The following is a 22,941-nucleotide window of genomic DNA, read 5'->3' on the forward strand; positions in this document are numbered from 1 at the left end:
CTCCTCAACAGTCACCAACTTGGGTGTGAAAATGGACGCCCATCTGACCTTTGAGGCCCACATTAAACAGCTGTGCAAAAACTCCTTCTATCACCTCAGGAACATCGCCAAACTCCGCCCCTCACTCACTCTGTTTGACGCGGAAAAGCTAGTCCACGCCTTTGTCTCCTCAAGGCTGGACTACTGCAATGCACTCCTCATCGGGATCCCTAAGAAAAGCATCCAGAGGCTCCAGTACATCCAGAACAGCGCTGCTAGGATCCTGATGAGGGTGCGCAAATATGATCATATCACCCCCATCCTGAAATCACTACACTGGCTCCCCGTGGAATTGAGGATCGAATTCAAGGTCTCCGTCCTCACACACCAGTGTATCTATGGAACAGCCCCTCCATACCTCAAGGAACTCCTCACCCCCCTTACCTCCGTGCGGACCACCCGCTCCAGCAACTCAAACCTCCTCAAACCCCCGAGGACTAAGCTCCGTACCATGGGAGACCGGGCCTTCTGCTCGGCTGCCCCCAGTCTGTGGAACGCTCTCCCCGACCACATGAGAGCATCACAGACCGTGGAGGTTTTTATTATCACCCTTTTATCTTATTTTATTCTTTTTACTTATTTATTTTTATTTATTGCTTTTTATTCTTTTTACGATGTTAGCACTTCGGGATTTGAATGCAAATATGAAGTGCTTTATAAATTAAAGCCATTATTATTATTATTATTGAGAACCAGCTATCGTCAGGCCAAAATGTTAACTTTGCACATAACATATTGGACATTCTCCTTGGCAAACTGATGCTTTGTTCATATACTTTGTGTATAATGAACATCTTTAAGACCTTTTATTGAGCTGAAAGTACACGATTAAAAAGTTGCAGCATATTGATGGGGACCATTTTCCCTGAAAAACACATAGATCTTAAAGTGTATGTTAACCACTGTTTAATGCGTCTACATTTACTTTAAGTTAGTTTAAAGAGGATGTGCTTCATGGAGACTTTTAATATATAATCAGCATTTTTGAGTCAGGAATACTGCGATTTCCATAAACAAACAACATGGCAAAGCATCACTGAGCTGTGTTCAGTCTCATCCATATTTGTTGTGGCACAAAGGACCATTGTTTATATCTCCATACAGGGTTAGGAAACAATGCCTAATTTTATAATGCTATTATTTGCTATGTGCTCCTCTGGTCACTATAGGTATACAGTACATGCAGCGTTATCACTACTTTGAATTATTCAAGTTTAAAAATGCTACATACATACATACTGTATGGAACCTTGCAGATGCACTGACTCGGAGCAAATGTGCCGTCTTATACCCGTGTGTGTGTGTGTGTGTGTGTGTGTGTGTGTGTGTGTGTGTGTGTGTGTGTGTGTGTGTGTGTGTGTGTGTGCGTGTGCGTGCGTGCGTGCGTGCGTGCGTGCGTGCGTGCGTGCGTGCGTGCGTGCGTGCGTGCGTGTGTCCGGCCTCTGTGTGTTCCGCTGACACATGCTGCCGCCCGCTGCTTCTCTGTGCTGGGCCGTGTAGCAGCTCTGCGCCCTGCTGCTTGACTGACAGGCCTCTGGACAGAGCTGCTTAACTCTCCGCGGGGGTCCCCCACTGCCTCGAACCCCCCCGACCTGACAGCTCTTTCTTCCTCTGCCACAAACCCCAGCTCTTTTCCTTGGGGAATATCTCTACTCTTCCATTTTCTTACTCTCATATCCAGTGTTGGGAGGCTTTAAAAATGTATTGTGTTACAAATACTAGCTACCTGTAACAAATTCAAGGAACTTAATCTGAGTATCAAAATATAAAATAAATGTAACTTGATTACTTTCAGTAACTTTTGGATTACAAGGGAAACTAAATATCAATAAGATGTTTTTTACTGAAGTGTATTACTAAGACAACAGAACAATCTGACATTAGAAAAGAAGAAACCAAGATATCGATTGATTAATCAAGTGAGGAGCAGGGTCCTTTTCTCATATACAGCCAGACTTCCACGTTGCTCCACTTTTCAGACCAGGGTTGCGTTCCAATAGTCCATTTAGCTTAGGAACCTTCCTAACCAAGTGAAATGACCCGGAAGTACGTCATTGGCAGCAATGTTAAGTGCCGTTCCAATTCTCCAAATGAAAGGAAAGGAGGTTTCAAACCTCCTTAATAACCTCCTTTAGCTTAGGAACCACTGGACCTCCCTTACCGAAAGGAGAGGAGAAAATGCTGCCCCACAATGCCTTGCAGCCGCAGCATTTGCGTCACACAACAGTCGGCCGTTCACGGAAACAAACGATTATGATGGAGAAATTATATCATGAAAGTTACGGTGCTTATTAAGCATTTTAAAACGTATGTGGTAAATTGCCAAAGTGCTTTGTTTTGAACGTTCATCAGTATTATAATCAAAAAGAGAAATATGAAAGTTAGTTTTTACTGAAATGATCAAATAAAGTCAACATTTCACTGAGCTGTGTGGGGTTTGTTCAACTTTTAAAATATGTTTGAATGGTGATATACACAGTGATAGGTGTTAAAGACTAACGTTTATAATAAATACATTTGTATAGATTTTAAGATATTTTTATACAATCATACATACAGTATGGGATCATTTGTATTAATGTGGACCGGAGGGAGAGGGTGACTAGCATAAATTTCACTTTCCTTTTTTATTTCAATTCCAACTTTGGTCATGAAGAATATGTTTCTCTGTTGTCCACGTTCATAAAGCATAAAACAACAGCATCAGAGCACTGTGCAGAGTCTCTAGATGAGTCCCTCGTTCTTATTAAACATCCATGTAGTCCATTGTATAGAACACTGTAGTTTCCATAGTTTCACCACAGCAGCAGACGCTCACAATGACGTCCGCTGGCGCATCATAAACACGTCAGATAGTGAAAGTGCATTCGGATTCTCTAAAGTACCGCAGTCTCTTCTCCTAAATCCTTTTGAATTCTCCTATCCACTATCCCTTAACCCCGTGACGTTTCACTCAGAGGTCAAGGGATAGGAGATAGGGTTAGAATTTAGGAGCTGATTTTTGGATTATCGGAACGCAACCCTGGAGTTTCCCTCAGCCCTGTCCCTGTGTCACTGTACATGGCACCTTCTCTCAGTCAGTTTCTCATTGGCTTTGTGTCTGTCTGTTGTGTCCTCGTTGTGTGTAGATTGAGGCGATCATTGCCACAGTGAGGGATTCCAACCTGAAGCTGACGCTGGCCTTCGGGATCGGCATGCATCATGCAGGCCTGCACGAAAGGGACAGGAAGACCGTGGAGGAGCTGTTCGTCAACTGCAAGATCCAGGTAGGCCTCCCACTGTAGACACACCCCCATCACTGCTGTACACACACCTCCATCACCACTGTATACACACCTCCATCACTACTGTACACACACCTCCATCACCACTGTACACACACCTCCATCACTGCTGTACACACACCTCCATCACTACTGTACACACACCTCTATCACTGCTGTACACACACCTCCATCTCCACTTTACACACACCTCCATCACTACTGTACACACATCTCCATCACTGCTGTACACACACCTCCATCACTGCTGTGTACACGCACCCCCATCACTGCTGTACACACACCTCCATCTCCACTTTACACACACCTCCATCACTACTGTACACACATCTCCATCACTGCTGTATACACACCTCCATCACTGCTGTACACGCACCCCCATCACTGCTGGACACACACCCCCATCACCACTGTACACACACCTCCATCACCACTGTACACACACCTCCATCACCACTGTACACACACCTCCATCACTACTGTACACACACCTCCATCACTGCTGTACACACACCTCCATCACCACTGTACACACACCTCCATCACCACTGTACACACACCTCCATCACCACTGTACACACACCTCCATCACCACTGTACACACACCTCCATCACTGCTGTACGCACACCTCCATCACCACTGTACACACACCTCCATCACTGCTGTATACACACCTCCATCACCACTGTACACACACCTCCATCACCACTGTACAACTTCCCCCATCACTACTGTACACGCGCCTTCATCACTGCTGTACACACAACCCCATCATTGCTGTACACACACCTCCATCACTGCTGTATACACACCTCCATCACTACTGTACACACACCTCCATCACCACTGTACACACACCAACATCACTGCTGTACACACACCTCCATCACTGCTGTATACACACCTCCATCACTACTGTACACACACCTCCATCACCACTGTACACACACCTCCATCACTGCTGTACACACACCTCCATCACCACTGTACACACACCTCCATCACTGCTGTACACACACCTCCATCACTGCTGTACACGCACCTCCATCACTACTGTACACGCACCTTCATCACTGCTGTACACACACCCCCATCAGTGCTGTACACACACCTCCATCACCACTGTACACACACCTCCATCACTGCTGTACACGCACCTCCATCACTACTGTACACACACCTCCATCACTGCTGTACACGCACCTCCATCACTACTGTACACACACCTCCATCACTACTGTACACACACCTCCATCACTGCTGTACACGCACCTCCATCACTACTGTACACACACCCCCATCACTGCTGTACAAACACCTCCATCACCACTGTACACACACCTCCATCACCACTGTACACATACTTCCATCACTACTGTACACACACCCCCATCACTATTGTACACACACCTTGACCGTGGAGGAGCTGTTTGTCAACTGCAAGATCCAGGTAGGCCTCCTACTGTACACACACCCCCATCACTGCTGTACACACACCTCCATCACCACTGTACACATGCCCCCATCACTGCTGTACACACACCTCCATCACCACTGTACATATGCTCCCATCACCACTGTACACATACCTCCATCACTACTGTACACGCACCCCCATCACTATTGTACACAAACCTTGACCGTGGAGGAGCTGTTTGTCAACTGCAAGATCCAGGTAGACCTCCTACTGTAGACACACCCCCATCACTGCTGTACACACACCTCCATCACTGCTGTACACACACCTCCATCACCACTGTACACACACCTCCATCACTGCTGTACACACACCTCCATCACTGCTGTATACACACCTCCATCACCACTGTACACACACCTCCATCACTGCTGTACACACACCTCCATCACTACTGTACACACACCTCTATCACTGCTGTACACACACCTCCATCTCCACTTTACACACACCTCCATCACTACTGTACACACATCTCCATCACTGCTGTATACACACCTCCATCACTGCTGTACACGCACCCCCATCACTGCTGTACACACACCCCCATCACCACTGTACACACACCTCCATCACCACTGTATACACACCTCCAATCACGACTGTACACACACCTCCATCACCACTGTACACACACCTCCATCACTGCTGTACGCACACCTCCATCACCACTGTACACACACCTCCATCACTGCTGTATACACACCTCCATCACCACTGTACACACACCTCCATCACCACTATACACATGCCCCCATCACTACTGTACACACACCTCCATCAGTGCTGCACATACCTATTGATGTTAAGAAATGTCTAATGTTATAAAAGATTTGCATGATCCGAGACAGGGGGGACGATGAGGCCTTATGCAGACTGTTACCTACACACTAGAGCAGAGTGATTTGATTAGCATTTAGCTATTATAGATGCAACTGCATATACATTCCCATTTTACCCATATTCCAACGTTTTCCTCAAAGTTGATGTTACTTAATTTTACACTAGTTTTTTAAAACATTCTGTATGAGTTTAATTTCTTGTATATTGTTCATGTAATTAAGTGAATGTGTCTATGTTGTATAATTTCTCCCCTTCTCTCAGGTTCTGATAGCCACCAGCACTCTGGCCTGGGGGGTGAACTTCCCTGCTCACCTGGTGGTCGTCAAGGGAACGGAATATTACGATGGCAAAACCAGGCGCTATGTGGACTACCCCATTACAGGTATAGCTAGACATTCTCTCATTGGTATCTACAGTTTGTTTTAATCTACCGTTAAATAAAGAATGTTCAAAATGATTACAATGTAGTGAATTATCCATTCATGGAACTTAAAGGGATAATTCCCTTTGTTTGCCAACATAACAATTGTCTCACCTCGCCATTATATATACATTCATTTAAATAATCACATTTAAAACAGACTGAGTCACATGTTAAAAACCTTACCTCTTGGAGGATTTCAAGCCCTGGAAAAGTGACAACAACGAGAACTGGTATTACTTCTCTTGCAGCTGATTAAGGGTGCGTTCACACCTGCCTTTTATAGTCCGGTTGAATCGCACCCTGGTGATTTTAGCCGCTTGGTGGGGTTCCTTTGGGTCGGTGTGAACACAGTCCGAGACCTCTTAAGTGAACTAAACAACCCGCTAAAATAGGTGGTCTGGGAGCGCTTGCTTGCGAACTCTGGAGCGGTTCATTGCTGGTGTGAACGCAGTCCGCACCAAAACATAGGAAGCGTACTATTTACGTGTCACAAGCAGGGCCGCCTTAATGCACGGGCTGACCTGGGCTGAAGCCCAGGGGCCTACGGAGATCGGGGGCCTATCATGAGCCAATAATTTTTTTTTAAAAAAATAAAAAAAAATCTTTTTTTTTTATTTTGGGTGTTTTTTTTTTTTTTTTAAATAAACAAATTCTTGGCTCTCAGAATAGGAAACTTTCATTTCCAAAATCACACGATAAATACATTTTTGAATCTTGTAAAGGGAAGACGACAGCTCTCCCTCGCCACTCTGCTGTTCCACAGCGCCGCCCCCCTCCCTCCACTGAAATTATTATTGTAAGACGTAGAGTAATGATAGATAACACAGCAAGGTCCGTTACAGTTTGTTTTCATCTGATTTTAAAAAAACAAAGTCTTGGCTTTCAGAATATTAAACTTGTTTCGGTAAATTCAGATGATAAATACAACTTTGAAGCTTGTAACGGCATAATTACAAGCGGAGAACGGAGTAACGTAACGTCACAGCAGGCATAACAACAGCCGATGTTTCTCGTGAGGGTTGTCCCCGGGAAACAAACACAATACACACAAACGCAAATATACACAAACACACACACACGTCAGAATGAGAATATGTTTCACATGTGACTTATTCAAATTGCGAGTGATTGAGTGAAGAAAAAGTTTGAGTGGCGCTCGGAAAAGGAAATTGTTGAGGGAAAAGGAGTTTCGAGACAAGCAGCTATTACAAAAAATGCCGAAGCTTACAGGTTATTTTAAACCTGTAGGCCAGGATGAGGAGGAAGGACAGATGAGTTCTGTACCGAGCGGTAGCGGTGCCGGCCGCGGGGCCTCGGAGACAAGTAGGCCGTCTGGTTCTGATAGCGATGGAGTAGCGGGAGAGGAAAAACAGACAGGAGGGACATTATCTGTTGGAGGAGATGGAGAGGACGACGAGGACTTGCTACGTGGAGGGGAGCCAACGGCAACCGGACAAATACATGAGGGAGGCCCGATACGTCACTCATATGGAGGAGAGGACCAGGCGCGTGTAGAGCAGAGTGGAGAAGTGCGATCACAGAGCCTGCCGAGGCTATAAATGACTTTGATTTGTTGTTTAAATAGGGGGCCTACAAAAACTATCAGCCCCAGGGCCTGATGGCAGGTTAAGGCGGGCTTGGTCACAAGAACGTGGATATCTTCAAAATCTTTAGCGAAAGAGTCTTTCAAGACATCCGCGGTTGTTGCTGAAGCAGAATGAAGTGTTGAACAGTGTTGTGTAAAGTAAAAATTATCCGTCAGCTACATAAAAGTAAGAACACATGTCGACGGTGAAACGCCCCTCCTTACTGCAGAACGTCTCTCATTATGTGTTTTAATGTTTTTTGACGGACGTTGTGTGATTATATAATCATATGCGCGGGCCGCTAGTGTCTGTTGATCTCCAGATTAACAGCAGCATGAGAATAACCTGCCGAAAGTGCAGATGCTCCATGGCGGAGGCTCTGGTAGAAATTGCAGGGATTTGCGCTTTACCCCCTTAATGTCTGACCAATTGTTGAACAGCATTTCCGAGCACATGACTTGTGTTTAAAGTTTATAGTCCGTTTGAATTTTGCCCTGTGAACGCAAACCGAAACTTCTGAAAAATGAAACAATGTAACAAACTGTGGTCTGGTGTGCACCAGAAAGCGGACTATTAGGTGTGAATGCACCCTTAAAGAACAGTGGAACATGTGATGGTTGTGTGCTGTGTGCAGATGTTCTGCAGATGATGGGACGAGCAGGTCGGCCTCAGTTTGATGACCAGGGCAAAGCTGTGATCCTCGTCCATGACATCAAGAAGGATTTCTACAAGAAGTTCCTCTATGAGCCGTTCCCTGTGGAGTCCAGGTAACACTAATGTCTCTGGGATTGTGGTGTTGCAGTTCAGTCATGCATGCATTCAGACAGGACCTTATACAGCACTTATTTGAGAGATATCCCTTAAAGGCTGATATTGACCTGACACTGGCAATTGAATTATGGAACAGAAACATAACGGTTCAGGATTTGTCAGATGTTTGGAGTATCTAAATCCACATGTGTTTAGGTATGGAGTACTATAAAAAAACAAAAAACAATACGAGACACATTATACAAAAAACATGATTGTATTATAGAAATCACTCCATAAACAGTTTACATACTTACGTATATGTAGTATAGTGTCCTTACCGACTGGTAGGGCAGGGTCTTCTTTAAAAATGAAATGCCAGTGCAGAAACAATACCTGACTCACAATAATGATACCACACTAGTGTCTTTTCTTTCATGATAAGAGAAATATAATCTTGTTTTTTAAGCGGGGGGGTTAACCCCTATTTTCTATTTTCAATCTATGTCGTCTAAACATTAACAACTGTGCAACATTTTTCTTAACATTTCCTAAGAAATGTATTTCATTCAGGAGGCATTTGATATTTAAATAATTGATTAAACAGTTGCTGACCACACATTGAATTGAGTTCCAGACTAAAGTCAAACATATTCACAGCTTTTCATTCTTTGAGCTTGGCTGCAACAATCAGAGTTTCCCAGAGTGCAACGTACTGTATCCTTTTCAAATATGTTGTGTTATACAACCATTAGTCCAAAAACCTAAGATATTCTATTTCAATATTAAGACAGGAAAAAGGCAGCAAGAATTCACATGTAAGAATTGTTTTGGGATTTGGCTTGAAAAATGAATTAAAGATGAATCTGAATTATTAGCAAATAATTAGCTCTTTATCATCAATCCACCAGAGAATCTACACTGAACAAAAATATAAATGCAACACTTCTGTTTTTGCTCCCATTTTTCATGAGATGAACTCAAAGATCTAAAACATTTTCTATATACACAAAATAACCATTTCTCTCAAATATTGTTCACAAATCTGAAAAAATCTGTGATAGTAAGCACTTCTCCTTTGCCGAGATAATCAATCCCACCTCACAGGTGTGGCATGTCAAGATGCTGATTAGACAGCATGATTATTGCACAGGTGTGCCTTAGGCTGGCCACAATAAAAGGCCACTCTGAAACGTGCATTTTTGCTTTATTGGGGGGGTCTGGGGGGGTCCGAAAACCCTAGGGTTAAACCCTAACCCTAGGGTTAAACCCTAACCCTAACCCTAACATTTCACCCATTGAGCATGTTTGGGATGCTCTGAATCGGCGTATACGACAGCGTGTTCCAGTTCCTGCCAATATCCAGCAACTTCGCACAGCCATTGAAGAGGAGTGGACCAACATTCCACAGGCCACAATCAACAACCTGATCAACTCTATGCGAAGGAGATGGGTGACATGTTAGGGTTAGGGTTAGGGTTAGGGTTTAACCCTAGGGTTTTCGGGCCCCCCCCAGACCCCCCCAATAAAGCAAAACTGCACATTTCAGAGTGGCCTTTTATTGTGGCCAGCCTAAGGCACACCTGTGCAATAAGCATGCTGTCTAATCAGCATCTTGATATGCCACACCTGTGAGGTGGGATGGATTATTTCGGCAAAGGAGAAGTGCTCACTATCACAGATTTTTTCAGATTTGTGAACAATATTTGAGAGAAATGGTTATTTTGTGTATATAGAAAATGTTTTAGATCTTTGAGTTCATCTCATGAAAAATGGGAGCAAAAACAAAAGTGTTGCATTTATATTTTTGTTCAGTGTAATTACTGTAACAGATGTATTTCTGTATACAAAAAAGTTCAAATTACATCTTGACAGGTTAATAATTCACTCTGTGGATTGTAAGTGATCAGTGTGTGACTGTGCCCCCCCCAGCCTCCTCAGTGTGCTGCCAGACCATCTGAATGCGGAGGTGGCTGCAGGAACCATCTCCTCCAAACAGGACGCCATGGACTACATCACCTGGACCTACTTCTTCAGGCGGCTGGTGATGAACCCCAGGTGAGGGAACCTGCTCCCTGCAGCAGAGCATGCTCTTCAAAACTAAAAACACATGCACATTCTCCACCTGCTCTCTCAACCTGCTCAGAGAAGTGCCATGTTCTTCGGTCAAACATCTGCTGTGTAGACACACACCATTCCAGAACATTCCAGCCTGTTGGTATTTGCACGGCTGTCATCCCACATTTACATTCAGTCCCTGACCGAGGCCTCGCAGTACGATCGCACCAACACAGGTCTGCAAGCTGACACTCAGCTTCAGATCAGGCTGGGATTTAAGATCAATACACAGAAGAAAAACAATGACAAAGGATCAAGTGTTGCTGTAGGATTGGAGGAAAACCTCAGACAGCATTTCTGGTATTCTTTTGGCTAGTGAGGACTATGCTGATACATAGGGTCGGAGGGTCCTGTCAGTAATCCCCATTTATAAAAAAATATACCAGTAATCTGATTAGATCTTTCTTTATTAGAACTGTAACGGAATACGGTCACTGTTTTTTTGTATGATTACATCATCTCGTAACACGTAATCTGCTATTCCCCAAACCTGGTAATACAACTTCCTTGTCTTTAAAGTGGGACCAGGACCTTTGATATCACATCTCTAGCTCTCAGAACTGTTTCTCCCTGTGAGGTGAAACAACAAACATGTATAACATTTGTACAAGTCTACCCCTTTCTATTTGCTGCACAGTTATATTCCCTCTCCATACATTTGTCTGAGCCAAGACCGGCTGTGACGCTGCAGTTATGTATTGGCAGGGAGGCGGCGTTTGGTCAAATGTAAACGCACCTGCTTTATGGTCTGCATGGATGTGAAAGACTGCCAGAGGATCCTGGGAGAACCAGGGCGTTTTTGCTCTGGAGAGTCAGGTCATTTTGGTTTCATGCCCCACTGAGCAACCGTCATAGGAATAAACGAGGCCCCGCCTCCAACGCTGTATCCAGTTCTCTTTATACACCAGTGCCTGCAGCTGGATTCTGATTGAATAAAAGGCTATTGATCGTTAACCTGTAGTTTACACAAAGTAAAGCCTACAGGCCGGTTATTACATCCAAACTGAATTTGGTTCCAGTATGTCAAACATATTTTGTTTCAGCTGTATTCCGGCACTCTTAAATTCAGCATATGTCATTTCCAATAATATAAGGTATTTTGCCCTGAATTATCCATTATCTCAATGCAGCTGTGTTTGTATCTGAACGGCTAATTCATCACTACTGCTTTCAGCCTTTGGTTCCCACAACACACACACAGACACACACACACACACACACACACACACACACACACACACACACACACACACACACACACACAGACACAGTGTCCCATGGGTGTCGTAAACGTCCGAGGCTGACTCGCTGTGCCATCAGGAGCCTAATGGTGATGATGCTAATGGCCATGACTTAATCAGACAGGCCCTGCCACCAGTAAAGATCTGTGAAATGTGTTCAGTAATAAACACATTCAGCACGGTGAACAGTGTGCTGTTAACATGTGGAGCGATGGGAAAGAAAGAAACCATTAAAGACACATTAAATCTGACCATCAGCGCCTCTATTGCTGCCTCCAGATACTGTGATTACTCTCCCTGCTCCCCCTGCACAGTCAATGATGTGGAATGGGGATCATGGAGATATAATTTGTTTTATTGTAATATAAGAAGTAGGTGGTTTCTGAAAGATTTGCATGCATAATGCTGGCAACTGTGAAATGACCTTAATCGGATTTCCCACTCCACCCGTTCAATGATGTAATGGTTGTCACTTTGGCTATTCGTTAGATTTTTTTCCTACAATTTAAATGTACAATTTAAAGCTACATTTGAGTGTAGTTCTTTGATTAATATGTTGAGACTATGTTCACACCTATAGGTGTTAAATCCCTGATTCTGGGGGTAAAAAAACAACAATACTTTTAATTGAAGCAATATTCACTTAACCTAACACTTTCCTGTTGTCTTCGGGTCAAATCTGACCGATTTACTACTTTCATCAATCATAACTTTTTAGTTTTACATTCGATTGCATTAAGGCTTTATGATATCCTTCACAGTAGACATTTGAACATATAAATTGCTGATCACCACTTTCATTGAACTTTGCATGATTTAGTCAACTTTGTAACACCCATGGTGTTCCCAGTCAAAAATGACCGCCATAAAGAAAAGGAATTAGTAACCATCCAGATCAGATAACACACACACACACACACACACACACACACACACACACACACACACACACACACACACACACACACACACACACACACACACACACACACACACACACACACACAAACACACACATACTCTAGATGTTTTCCCCCCCTTATGTGCCAAATCCCCCAGTGTAAATCACACCTGGCACTCCCAAACACACACACACACAAACACACACACACACAGAACAATTTGACACATTTCCCGGTCTTATGTGCCCATCCCCCCACATGGATCACACCTGGCACACGCAATACATGTTCATTGTCTGTTCTTTGTATATTTACTGCAGTTGTTCATGTATAACAATAGTCTGATACAATATTTACAGTTTGAAAGGGTGTTAAATGAAATGTGGTGATGATTAATGGTTTTTGTGTTAATGTAATAGCAGTTAAAACAGGACCGGTCAAATTTGACCGCGAACACCAAAGTAAAGGGGGGGAACGAAGACAATAGGAGGGTTAAAGAAGAAGACTGAAACAAACTGCTTACCCAACATTTACACCTATACATTCAAAATGGAGGACAAAAACGATTTGTGTAACCGTGGAGCTAGCACAATAGATAATTTGATTCTGATATATTACCATTTAAATGCCAAGAAAATATTGTAAATGTGTTTGGACTGTTGTCATCATTGGACAAGAAACACAGCCTCAGATTGACGGTGCACTGAGGTCTCTCCATGGCATGCAGCTCTTTCCTTGAAACTGCTCCACACTTTTAGTCAGGAAACCGTGGGTTCATTGGAGTAGAATTTCTTAGTAGACTTACAGAAGGAGTATGACTCATGGTTTATATATCTTGGAGTTTTGTTCACAAGTGAGGGTAGGTTGCACAACAGAAAAAGGTCCTCAGTGTATTGGTTGCTCTCCAATGCTCACCTATGGTCATGAGGTTTGAAAAAGAATACCATTGTTTACAATAACAAAAAAAGTGAGTGAGGTGAATGTTCATTGGAAGGTGGACGTGCCCACTCGGGGGGGCTGTGTCTCAGGAGGTAGATAGTTGCTAGCACTAGATACATGGAGTCCATTTACCATTTGGACATTGGGTGCAGGCCTCAGGCATTATAAAGGAGCTTGGCGTAGAGCTGCTTTTCCCTCACATTGAAATGACTCCATGGAGGTGGTTGGGGCAGCCCTCTGGAGGAATTGGACGACATGGATGAGACCTAAATAATCCTGCTGCTACCATTACCCTGGTCAGTGGTGGATAGATGGAAATGACAGCATGCACACTGCACGATATAAACCATTGCATTGGTTTAGATAATGTATATTAGAGAAGAAATGCATTTTGTTATGGTTTTCATTAAGAGGTAATGATTATTCTGGCGTAATACAAGACGTTACCATAGATGTTATTACTTTTCTGAGATTCTAAAAATATTTAACAGTGCATTCAAGAAAAATTTAAATCTCATAAGTATTTGTATTTAATCAGCTGCATACATATCACACATTTCTGTAAATCCAGCAGCCTCTGTGTTTCATCTTCACTTCTCATACCAATGCTCTATATTACAAGAACCACAACACATGACAAAGGTCCACTTGTTATTCTCATTGACTGACACTGGAGAGCAACCAGCTGGCACTTACACAACAAAGGAAACACCAGTAACATTCTGTCAACCGATCTCTAACTCAAACATTTTCTATATTAAAATTACAAATGCACACAGGGATTTTTCACACCTGCAAACTTACTTTAAGGATTTATTCCTACCACCGTTATTGGAACTTTTGGTTTCCTTTTATTTGAATTGTACACATCATGCATACTTATTGACATTATGAGCTAATGGAGAATGTATTGATGACATTTCTGCTGAGCCTCATGTGGGAACTCTTAGTTGGCAGTGCTGAACATGGAACCCATTTTGCTGCTGGTTGTCTTATTTCAGGTAATAACGGCCTAACCTGGGAACCATTTGCTGCCAAGGGCTGCCTTTTCTCTCTCAGCTGTGGCTTTCCTGCACAGCACTGCAGCATGTACAGATTCTAACCAGCAACAGTGTAAATACAGTCGTGACATTTGAATTACCATTTTATCTAAGTTTTCCATTGGGCCCTAATAAGGTCCAATCATCAGTATTACAATTATGTATTTGACTACTTAGCATCACCATATCTGACATTTATTTACTGACTTAGTTACTTCAGCAGTTGAGGACGAAGAGTTCTGTTTTATTTTTCAAGTAGTGGAGAATGCCAGTGTTTGAATCTTTTTTTTAAAACACTTTTTATAATATTTCTTCTTGTACTGACTCGTTTTTAAATAACTTAAATAGAGACACCTGCTGTCCTTCAGAATGTTCAAACTCCTGGTTAAGGTCGACGGAAAACTGAGACAGTGCATTTTATTCATTATACCTGTGAAATACAGAAATGTGAAAATCTTGATGATGTAGTCAAAACCAGAATGGCTAGGATTAATGCTACAGGTGTTTATCATTGGTGTTCTTGTTAGGCGGGAATAGGCTAATATAAGTCACAATTGCTTTCCAGGCTAACTACCTTGCTAACTGACCAGTAACTGGGTGTTTCTCAATGTAGAGTACGCTTGCTTGGTAGCACATGTCTTCCGAGTCACTTGCTTCAGAAGCGAGGCAAGAATACCTCCTGCCATTCAGAAAACGAAGAGTGGAACAGGCTAGCAAGTGTGCAGGTGTGCGTCATCTGAGAGGCCCCGCCTTAAATTTTTCGCCACAGATTTGGGGAAATTGGTCCGTATTGTAGGGATTTTAAGACCGCGGAGTCTACACATGTGCAGCCTTGAAATTTCTCCAAACGAAGTACGCCGGACTCGGAAAAATTAAAGTATGCTGGACATTGGAACAGTCCTTCGGCGGCACTCGATGACGTAGTATGCTTGAAATAGTGGCTCTGGAGCAGCTTTACTCGAGATTGAGACACTGTTTTTAAGGAGACATATTTGTAACACATATTGTAGATTTGATAACTGCCTGCCATCCCTGCCTCTATTGTGGAGCTGGTGAGCGGGTTATGGTCAGTTCAACACAGAGGAGAGGGCTCCCTAGACAAAAAATAATGCAATTGTTACATTGGATTTCGGAATATTGCAAAAGATAGCCTCAAACATACAGATATACAGATACAGTGTGTTTTAGATACATTTACAGTGTGTGTTAGATACAGTGTGTGTTAGATACATTTACAGTGTGTGTCAGATACATTTACAGTGTGTGTTAGATACCTACACGTTTTGTTCAGCAGGATAATCTCCACATATTAACACCACTTTATGATTTTTAAAGTAAAAAGCTAACGTTAGGCTATAAAGGAACTATAGCACGGTCACAAGGCTGCGTGTCACAACCGCTAAGCTAAAGGTGGCTAATGTTTGACTCGTTGACATCTAGCAGTCTTGTTTAGTCACTTGTTAACATAGGCAAGGCAAGGCAAGTTTATTTATGTAGCACCTTTCAAAAAAAGGCAATTCAAAGCGCTTTACAAAAATGAAAGACATTAAGAGCATTAAGAAACATTATTGAAAATGACATTTAAAAACACTCATTTAAAAGCAAAGATAATAAAAAGTTACAGTGCAGTTTAAGACATGAATATATCAATTAAAAGCAGCGGCAAAAAGAAAAGTCTTCAGCCTGGATTTAAAAGTAGTAATAGTTGCAGTGGACCTGCAATAGAACAAAATGTGTAAATCTCTTCAGTTTGTGTTAACCTAAGACCTTATTTTGGTAATCTAACCAAAAACACTTAAAGAAAACGATAGACTTTAGGACCAGGGAGACCCAAAGTGGTAAAATGATAACTTAACCCTGGGTTTGTGGCTTCTGTCCTTCCTACTTGAGAATGTCCTCTTTTTTCACTTCTCTCCTATGATAGTGAGTTAGACAGCTTTTTGTAGTCGCTCATGCTATGATATTTACATCATCCCAATAATGTAAATTCTCGACAACATATTGTGAGTATTTTTGATCATTAAATCCCTTTATCATCCACTCCCCTATATCAATACGTTTTGCAATTGTCGACATTTTGGCTGTTCATTGGTGATGTGACTCCTCCAGGTTTCTAAAACACTGTATGGTGTTAAATGCAAACTGTTAGCCAGGATACTGTGCGATGTGCATGTGAACACCGTCAGCACAGTTATGATTTAAGCAGTGGAGTTCAACCTACAGCTGTACTTGAACTCTGCACATCTTGAATATGTCAAACAGTATTTCATTCTTCTTAAGCCACCCTATCTAAAGGAAATTGGGGGATAAAAGCAACTAAGAAGCATGTAAAACAATCTCAATTTGGCTGAGACCATACTCAGAATGGCAAACAGGCCTTCTTGTGTATTTCTCATACTGTCAGGTCAATTAATGTTTTTGCAAAGACCCTATTTCCTGTGTTGTTTAGTTATTACAACCTAGAAGACGTCAGCCACGAGTCCATTAACAAGTTTCTGTCCAACCTGGTGGAGAAAAGCCTGCGGGACCTGGAGTGCTCTTACTGCTTAGAGATAAAAGAGGTTTGTATTATTTTGTTGTTCGTATATTGTATATACACAAGATTCACTTTTTGATTTTTCTAATTGTTAATCCCATTAATGCTCCAGGATGGTCAGACCATTGAGCCACTGACCTATGGTCGCATCTCGTCCTACTACTACCTGAAGCACCAGACCATCCGCACCTTCAAAGAGCGGCTGAGAGCCGAGCTGCCCCTCCACGAGCTGCTCTCCGTCCTCACCGTGAGTCTCTCACTCTCACACTCCTCCTGTCACCACTCACCTTCTTACACTCCTATGGGATTCATGTAGATCTACAACAGAAAATTGTGTATGTTAGCACATTTGTGTATTGGTCTGAAGTTTAGGTTTAAAGGGGCCCTATTATGCTTTTAAGGGTTTTCCCTTTCCTGTATCGTGTCATATACGTAGGTTTATGTCAAATGGTCTGCAAAGGCTCAAATCCCTGTGTTCCCCCCAGAGGGAGTTACATGTGAAACAGGAATACATTTGTAACTCCTTAGAACTCTACTGAGAATATCTGATCGGTCCCCTAATATTATTTTTCTTTTTTGCCATTTGCGAATACAAGATACCTTAGGGAAACACACACACACACACACACACACACACACACACACACACACACACACACACGTACACACACGTACACACACACACACACACACACACACACACACACACACACACACACGCGCACACACACACACTTTACTCCCTCCTATCAAATTAGCACCTTTGCCTGAGCTTCATTAGCTCTCCTCCTGCTGGTGGGTGGGTGTGATACTTTGTCCTCTGCCTTTACTGAATGACCTCAGCCAGCCGGCTGTGAGGTCATCCACACTCTTGCTTGGGATTGGGGGGGTCAACACAAGACATGGTGGTCTCACATCTTTCTCTGAGTGGGGTGATGACTTACTTTTTTTTCATGGCTTCTAATTGCTTTGAACATCCGTATTACTTATAGTGCATTTCTTCACTTGGTCAATTATTTTAAAGCTAGTATTTAAAAAATGTCATAGCAACAAGTTAAACCAAACCATAATTGTTGGTAAACCTGCAGTAATATTTTGTCTTGTAAAAAGATATTTTTTATAATATCCAATCAAATTAAAATAAAATATTTAAATAATGTACCATGCAGCAGAAATCTAGCATAATCCGGTTTGAGCTTTTGGTGTGCTTTTGATAAGTGAACTGTATGTACAGAGGAACAAGACATATCAGTCTCACATTATAGTTCTTAGTAGGATACATTCATTGCTGATTGTCATAACGACATTTAAATAATAATAATAGTTATGCAATTAATATTTCCTGTAGTAGAAATATAAAGACTTTAGTGTGCCTTGTCTTCCTGTAAACAGAAGCCACAGAAAGCAGACCTTTTCAAAATATGTTTATTGCTTGTGTCTTCGAAGTAAATAAGCTTGTATTCTTGTTGTGTGCATTTACCATGAAGCTGTGGGTCCATTGAATGTCTTCAGGGCTGAAGCTGACTTCAATACTGATGCCAACATATGGAGGGGAGGCTACTCTGAGAAACATCACTCTCCTCTGCACACATGTAGTTGGAAATACACCAACGTATGCCATACCTGGCTGCCCCCCCACCCCAACAAGCTGCAATAGAATAGACACCACCCCCTCCCTCCACACTCCCCCTGTGTTAGCAGCGGCATGGTCCTCCAGCTCCCTCTAATTGCTGCAGTGTGGCCACTAATGAGCAACACCCACACCTCCCCCCCCTCTCTGAGGCCTCTGCTACTCAGTCATTGTTTTCTTTTCTTTCCTGCTCCTCTGATTCATACAATTAAACTTGTCTCACAGTGAATCCATCTGTTTACAAGAAGACAAGGCACACTAAAGGTGGAGTAGGCCATTATCAGCCATACTACTGCCATGAAGACCCCTTACTCCTTTAACTTTGACCTCTCATTCTTCGTTTAAGACTTTGCGTTGAGGTATTATTACAGACATTATCAATACTTTACCTCCAAATGAAGTGGTTTGGATCAACCAGATAAACGCTTTTTCAGTTACAATTATTCACTTTTTGTTTAACTATGAAGATAATATTCTACGTTGAAATACATTTCCAAACCTTAACTTTTGAATGCAAGTCATTTAAACATAGCTGCAACAATCTAACTATACATCACTACATCTCTGCGTCCGTCCATCCTTCCAAAGAGACGTCTTCAAACTGCTTTGGCATTTTGCTTTATACTGATTTATGCAATTAGCAAACCAGTACAGTTTTACAACTGTAGCATTTCTGAGAAATTAGGGGGGGACACTGTCTAAGGAGTCAATGACAGGAAACAACGCTAGTGTGTAATATATGTGTCTATTTAAGTTTTGGGGAATTTTTATTTAGGTTTTTGTGCATCCACCTCTCTGTTTTCTCTCTAAATAGTTCTTTAAAGCTCCTCCTCCTCATCACTCTCTCCCTCCTCTGTCTGTGTGAAAGCTACTATCATAGGGTGTGGGGTGTTTGTTGCTTATGAAGCCCGCTTGAAGATCTATAGTCTCTCCAGAACATCCATACCAGGCAAAACAACACTGAGAGATCAATTATTCGAACATTATTCCTATTCCAATTCCTCGTCCCAGCCCCCACACTGCGCAGGTCTTTTTTCTTGTCCTAGCTTTTGAAACACTGGTTTGAGTCAGTGATGGATGGAGTCCTGGCAGTCCCTGCTGGGAGACGCTATGACAAACGCCTCCAGCAAAGTCAGTTGATGGGACTACATTAGGCGAAGTTCAACTGAAGTGAATTAGAAGAGAGGAGCCACGCGTGTCTGTGCATCTCTCTGTATGGGAAGCAAAAACAGGGTGCAACACGCTCTTAGTACAAAGAGGAAGTTGATGGACTATTGGCGTCAATTGACTTATGCAGTGACCATCAGGGTTTCATTGTGTCTCTGTCATCAATGTGCAGCGTTTCCAGACATTTACATCAAAGAATTTGAAGAAATCAAAATATTGTGCCAACTCTTGAAGCAGTACAAGTGAAGTGGATGTTTCATCATCAGGTAGTTGAACCCTCCTGTCGTGTTCGGGTGAAATCTAACCGATTTTATACTTTCATCAATCATAGATATTCTGTTTTACATTTGATTGACTCAACACCTTATGATATCCTCCACAGTAGGCATTAAACATATAAAACTGCTGATCTGTGGTTTAGTGAACTTTGTAACACTTATGGTGTTCCCAGTCAAAAATGTCCGCCATAGAGATGAAGGTACAGGGAGATAGTACACACCCACAAATCAACCACAATGTTCATTTTGGAAGACATTTTTAGGGTCTATTCTTTGTATATTCACTGCAGTTATTCAGTAAACCATAGTTTGAGACATTGTTTACATCTTAAAAGGTATAACAATAGAATTTGGTAATCATTAATGGTCTTTGTGGGGTAGTGGAACAGTCAGTTTAAAAAACCAGAAGAGCAGGGACGTAAAAGCAGCTGTTGAAGTGTAGATGCTTGGATTAAAAAGACCTGAACACAACATGCCTTAGAATTCCTGTTTCACTCTTGATCTCTGTCTCACAGGATGCAGAAGAGTTTTCGGAGCTGCCCGTCAGACACAATGAGGACCAGCTGAACAGCCAGCTGGCTCAGCAGCTCCCCCTGAAGGTCAACCCACATTCCTACGACAGCGCCCACACCAAGACCCACTTGCTGCTGCAAGCCCACTTCAGCCACGCCCAGCTGCCATGCAGCGACTACAACACCGACACCAAGACGGTGCTGGACAATACCATGCGAGTCTGTCAGGTAGGACTCCAACGAATGACTCACTTGATAACGTTACATGCATCTAGCTGACAGTTTTATCCAAAACAAGGTAGAATAAAACCGTGAGGATAAAACAAAAAAATGCATGTCAAATATCAAACATCAGATATGCTGAACCTATTTAAGTGCAACATTTAAAAACGGGAATAAATAGAGAATTATATTTTATTTGTATGTGCAAAGGGGGAGTTAGAGCAATTTTATTTTCAGTCTTAAGATGTGTAGAGTTAGGATTGTGTTCCACCATTGTGGACTACAATAAGCAACTACAGCAAACGTTATAGAGCGGCAGTTTTTCTCTTCGTATTGAAGGATTAGTAATCCCCTTGCCGATGCAGAGAGTAGTGGACAGGATATAGTGTACTGTTTGGCCATGTCCTGGGTGTAGAGATCTAAACAATAGTATGGTAGGCAAGTCCCGGTGTCTCTAATAGGATTGGAGCAGCCATTGGGAGCCAGTGAATGTTGCAGAGGGGAGGTGTGTGAGAACTTGGGTAGGTTGACAAGCAGCAGGGCTGCTTTATTCTGAATGAATATTAGAGTTTGGAAGGCACATGCAGACATTTAGTGAACAATAGAATAAAATGACTTGCGGTAAAGAGAAAAGAGGGGACCAACAACAGATCCCTGAGGGACTCCATTAGTAAGGCTACGAGGATGAGACTCAGAATCTCCTCCAATAAGTGCAGTACCTGACATTGGAGGTTGACATGGAGAGTGCAGATTTAGAAACCGATTGTTCTTGGAGGATGGTGAGGAGGATCTGGTGGTTCACCATGTAGAAAACTGAGCTGTGGCCTTGCAAAAGACTGACTGACTCAACAGGCTGGAGAAACTGCTGTGTTAGGGCATTCAGGCATAACTGCAAGTGACAATATGTATGATATTGTTTTTGTTTTTTATTTGCATTTGTATTATATCAATACCAGTGACTTTTTATTCTAACATCCAATCCTGCATGATTCCTGATGCTGCTATGTACAAAACATTCTGGTTTCAGGATTCTGACTTTAAACCAGCAAGTTGGTAAAAAAAAGTGATGCTAGGGTGCTAATGCTAATGCTAGTGATGGAATGTGTTCAAGAATTGAAATGACTGAAATAGGATAATTTGCAAGAATAACTTCCCAGTTGCTGATAAAAGCAGGAATCGTATATATGCGGTCTAACCTGATGACACCTTTGACGAAAAGCATTACTCTTAGTTCATAAAAGTTCCATTGTATATCTAAAACTAAAGGGTTAAAGCAGAATATTAAAACAAGTTCAGAACCAATAACAGCAGCATTTATCAACATGACGTAAAAAGTGTTAAGAACAATACATTACTAATACATTTGAATAATGCATTGCACATGAAAACAGCACATGTTGGGAAGTGGTGCTGTGCTGTAGATGAAGCAGATTAAAAAGGGGAATGTTAAACATTAGTAGGTGATTTGTAGCTCAACTTGCTGATCCATCTCATAAATAACAAAATGCTCCGAGGTTACATCTAAAACCCAGAATCTTTGTCTGGCATCCACAAGGGTTCTGTTGTGACTGTGACTGGACGTGTTCCACAACTGAGCACTTAGTGGTTGGTTATATGAGTGAGTAACCTTGATGACAAACATTATACATTACAATGCTCCATCCAGGTTATTTTGTGTTAGAAGTGTGATGCGCTGGCTGCTGTTTATCGGTTCTTGGTATGTACTGTTTGAAGTTAAGCCCATGTCCTAACGTCTGCAAGCCATTGTCCACAGCTCAGGATGGCTGTTTGTGCGTGTGCATATGTACATGTGCTTGTGATTTTCCATGCTGTGTATCTGGCAGTGATATTGCATGGATCATGGATGTGGTTACTTCTCTGGTGTCCTGCTGCTAACATTTAATACAATGATACTGCTCTCCACTTTCTTTATAGTTGATTAGTTTTATACA

General features: G+C 42.3%; 1 protein-coding gene across 1 annotated transcript in view; it reads left to right on the forward strand.

Annotated features, from left to right (window-relative positions):
* Positions 1-22,941, forward strand: part of ascc3 (activating signal cointegrator 1 complex subunit 3) — a 229,629-nt gene that overhangs the window by 168,359 nt on the left and 38,329 nt on the right. The window contains exons 29-35 of the mRNA XM_079692773.1: positions 3,168-3,305; positions 5,906-6,026; positions 8,289-8,421; positions 10,337-10,462; positions 17,094-17,205; positions 17,293-17,427; positions 20,771-20,995. Of these exons, the coding sequence (XP_079548899.1) occupies positions 3,168-3,305; positions 5,906-6,026; positions 8,289-8,421; positions 10,337-10,462; positions 17,094-17,205; positions 17,293-17,427; positions 20,771-20,995 (990 nt within the window). The remainder of the gene's footprint in view (positions 1-3,167; positions 3,306-5,905; positions 6,027-8,288; positions 8,422-10,336; positions 10,463-17,093; positions 17,206-17,292; positions 17,428-20,770; positions 20,996-22,941) is intronic.

This window comes from Notothenia rossii (assembly GCF_949606895.1).
Source record: "Notothenia rossii genome assembly, chromosome: 7".
Lineage (NCBI taxonomy): Eukaryota > Metazoa > Chordata > Actinopteri > Perciformes > Nototheniidae > Notothenia > Notothenia rossii.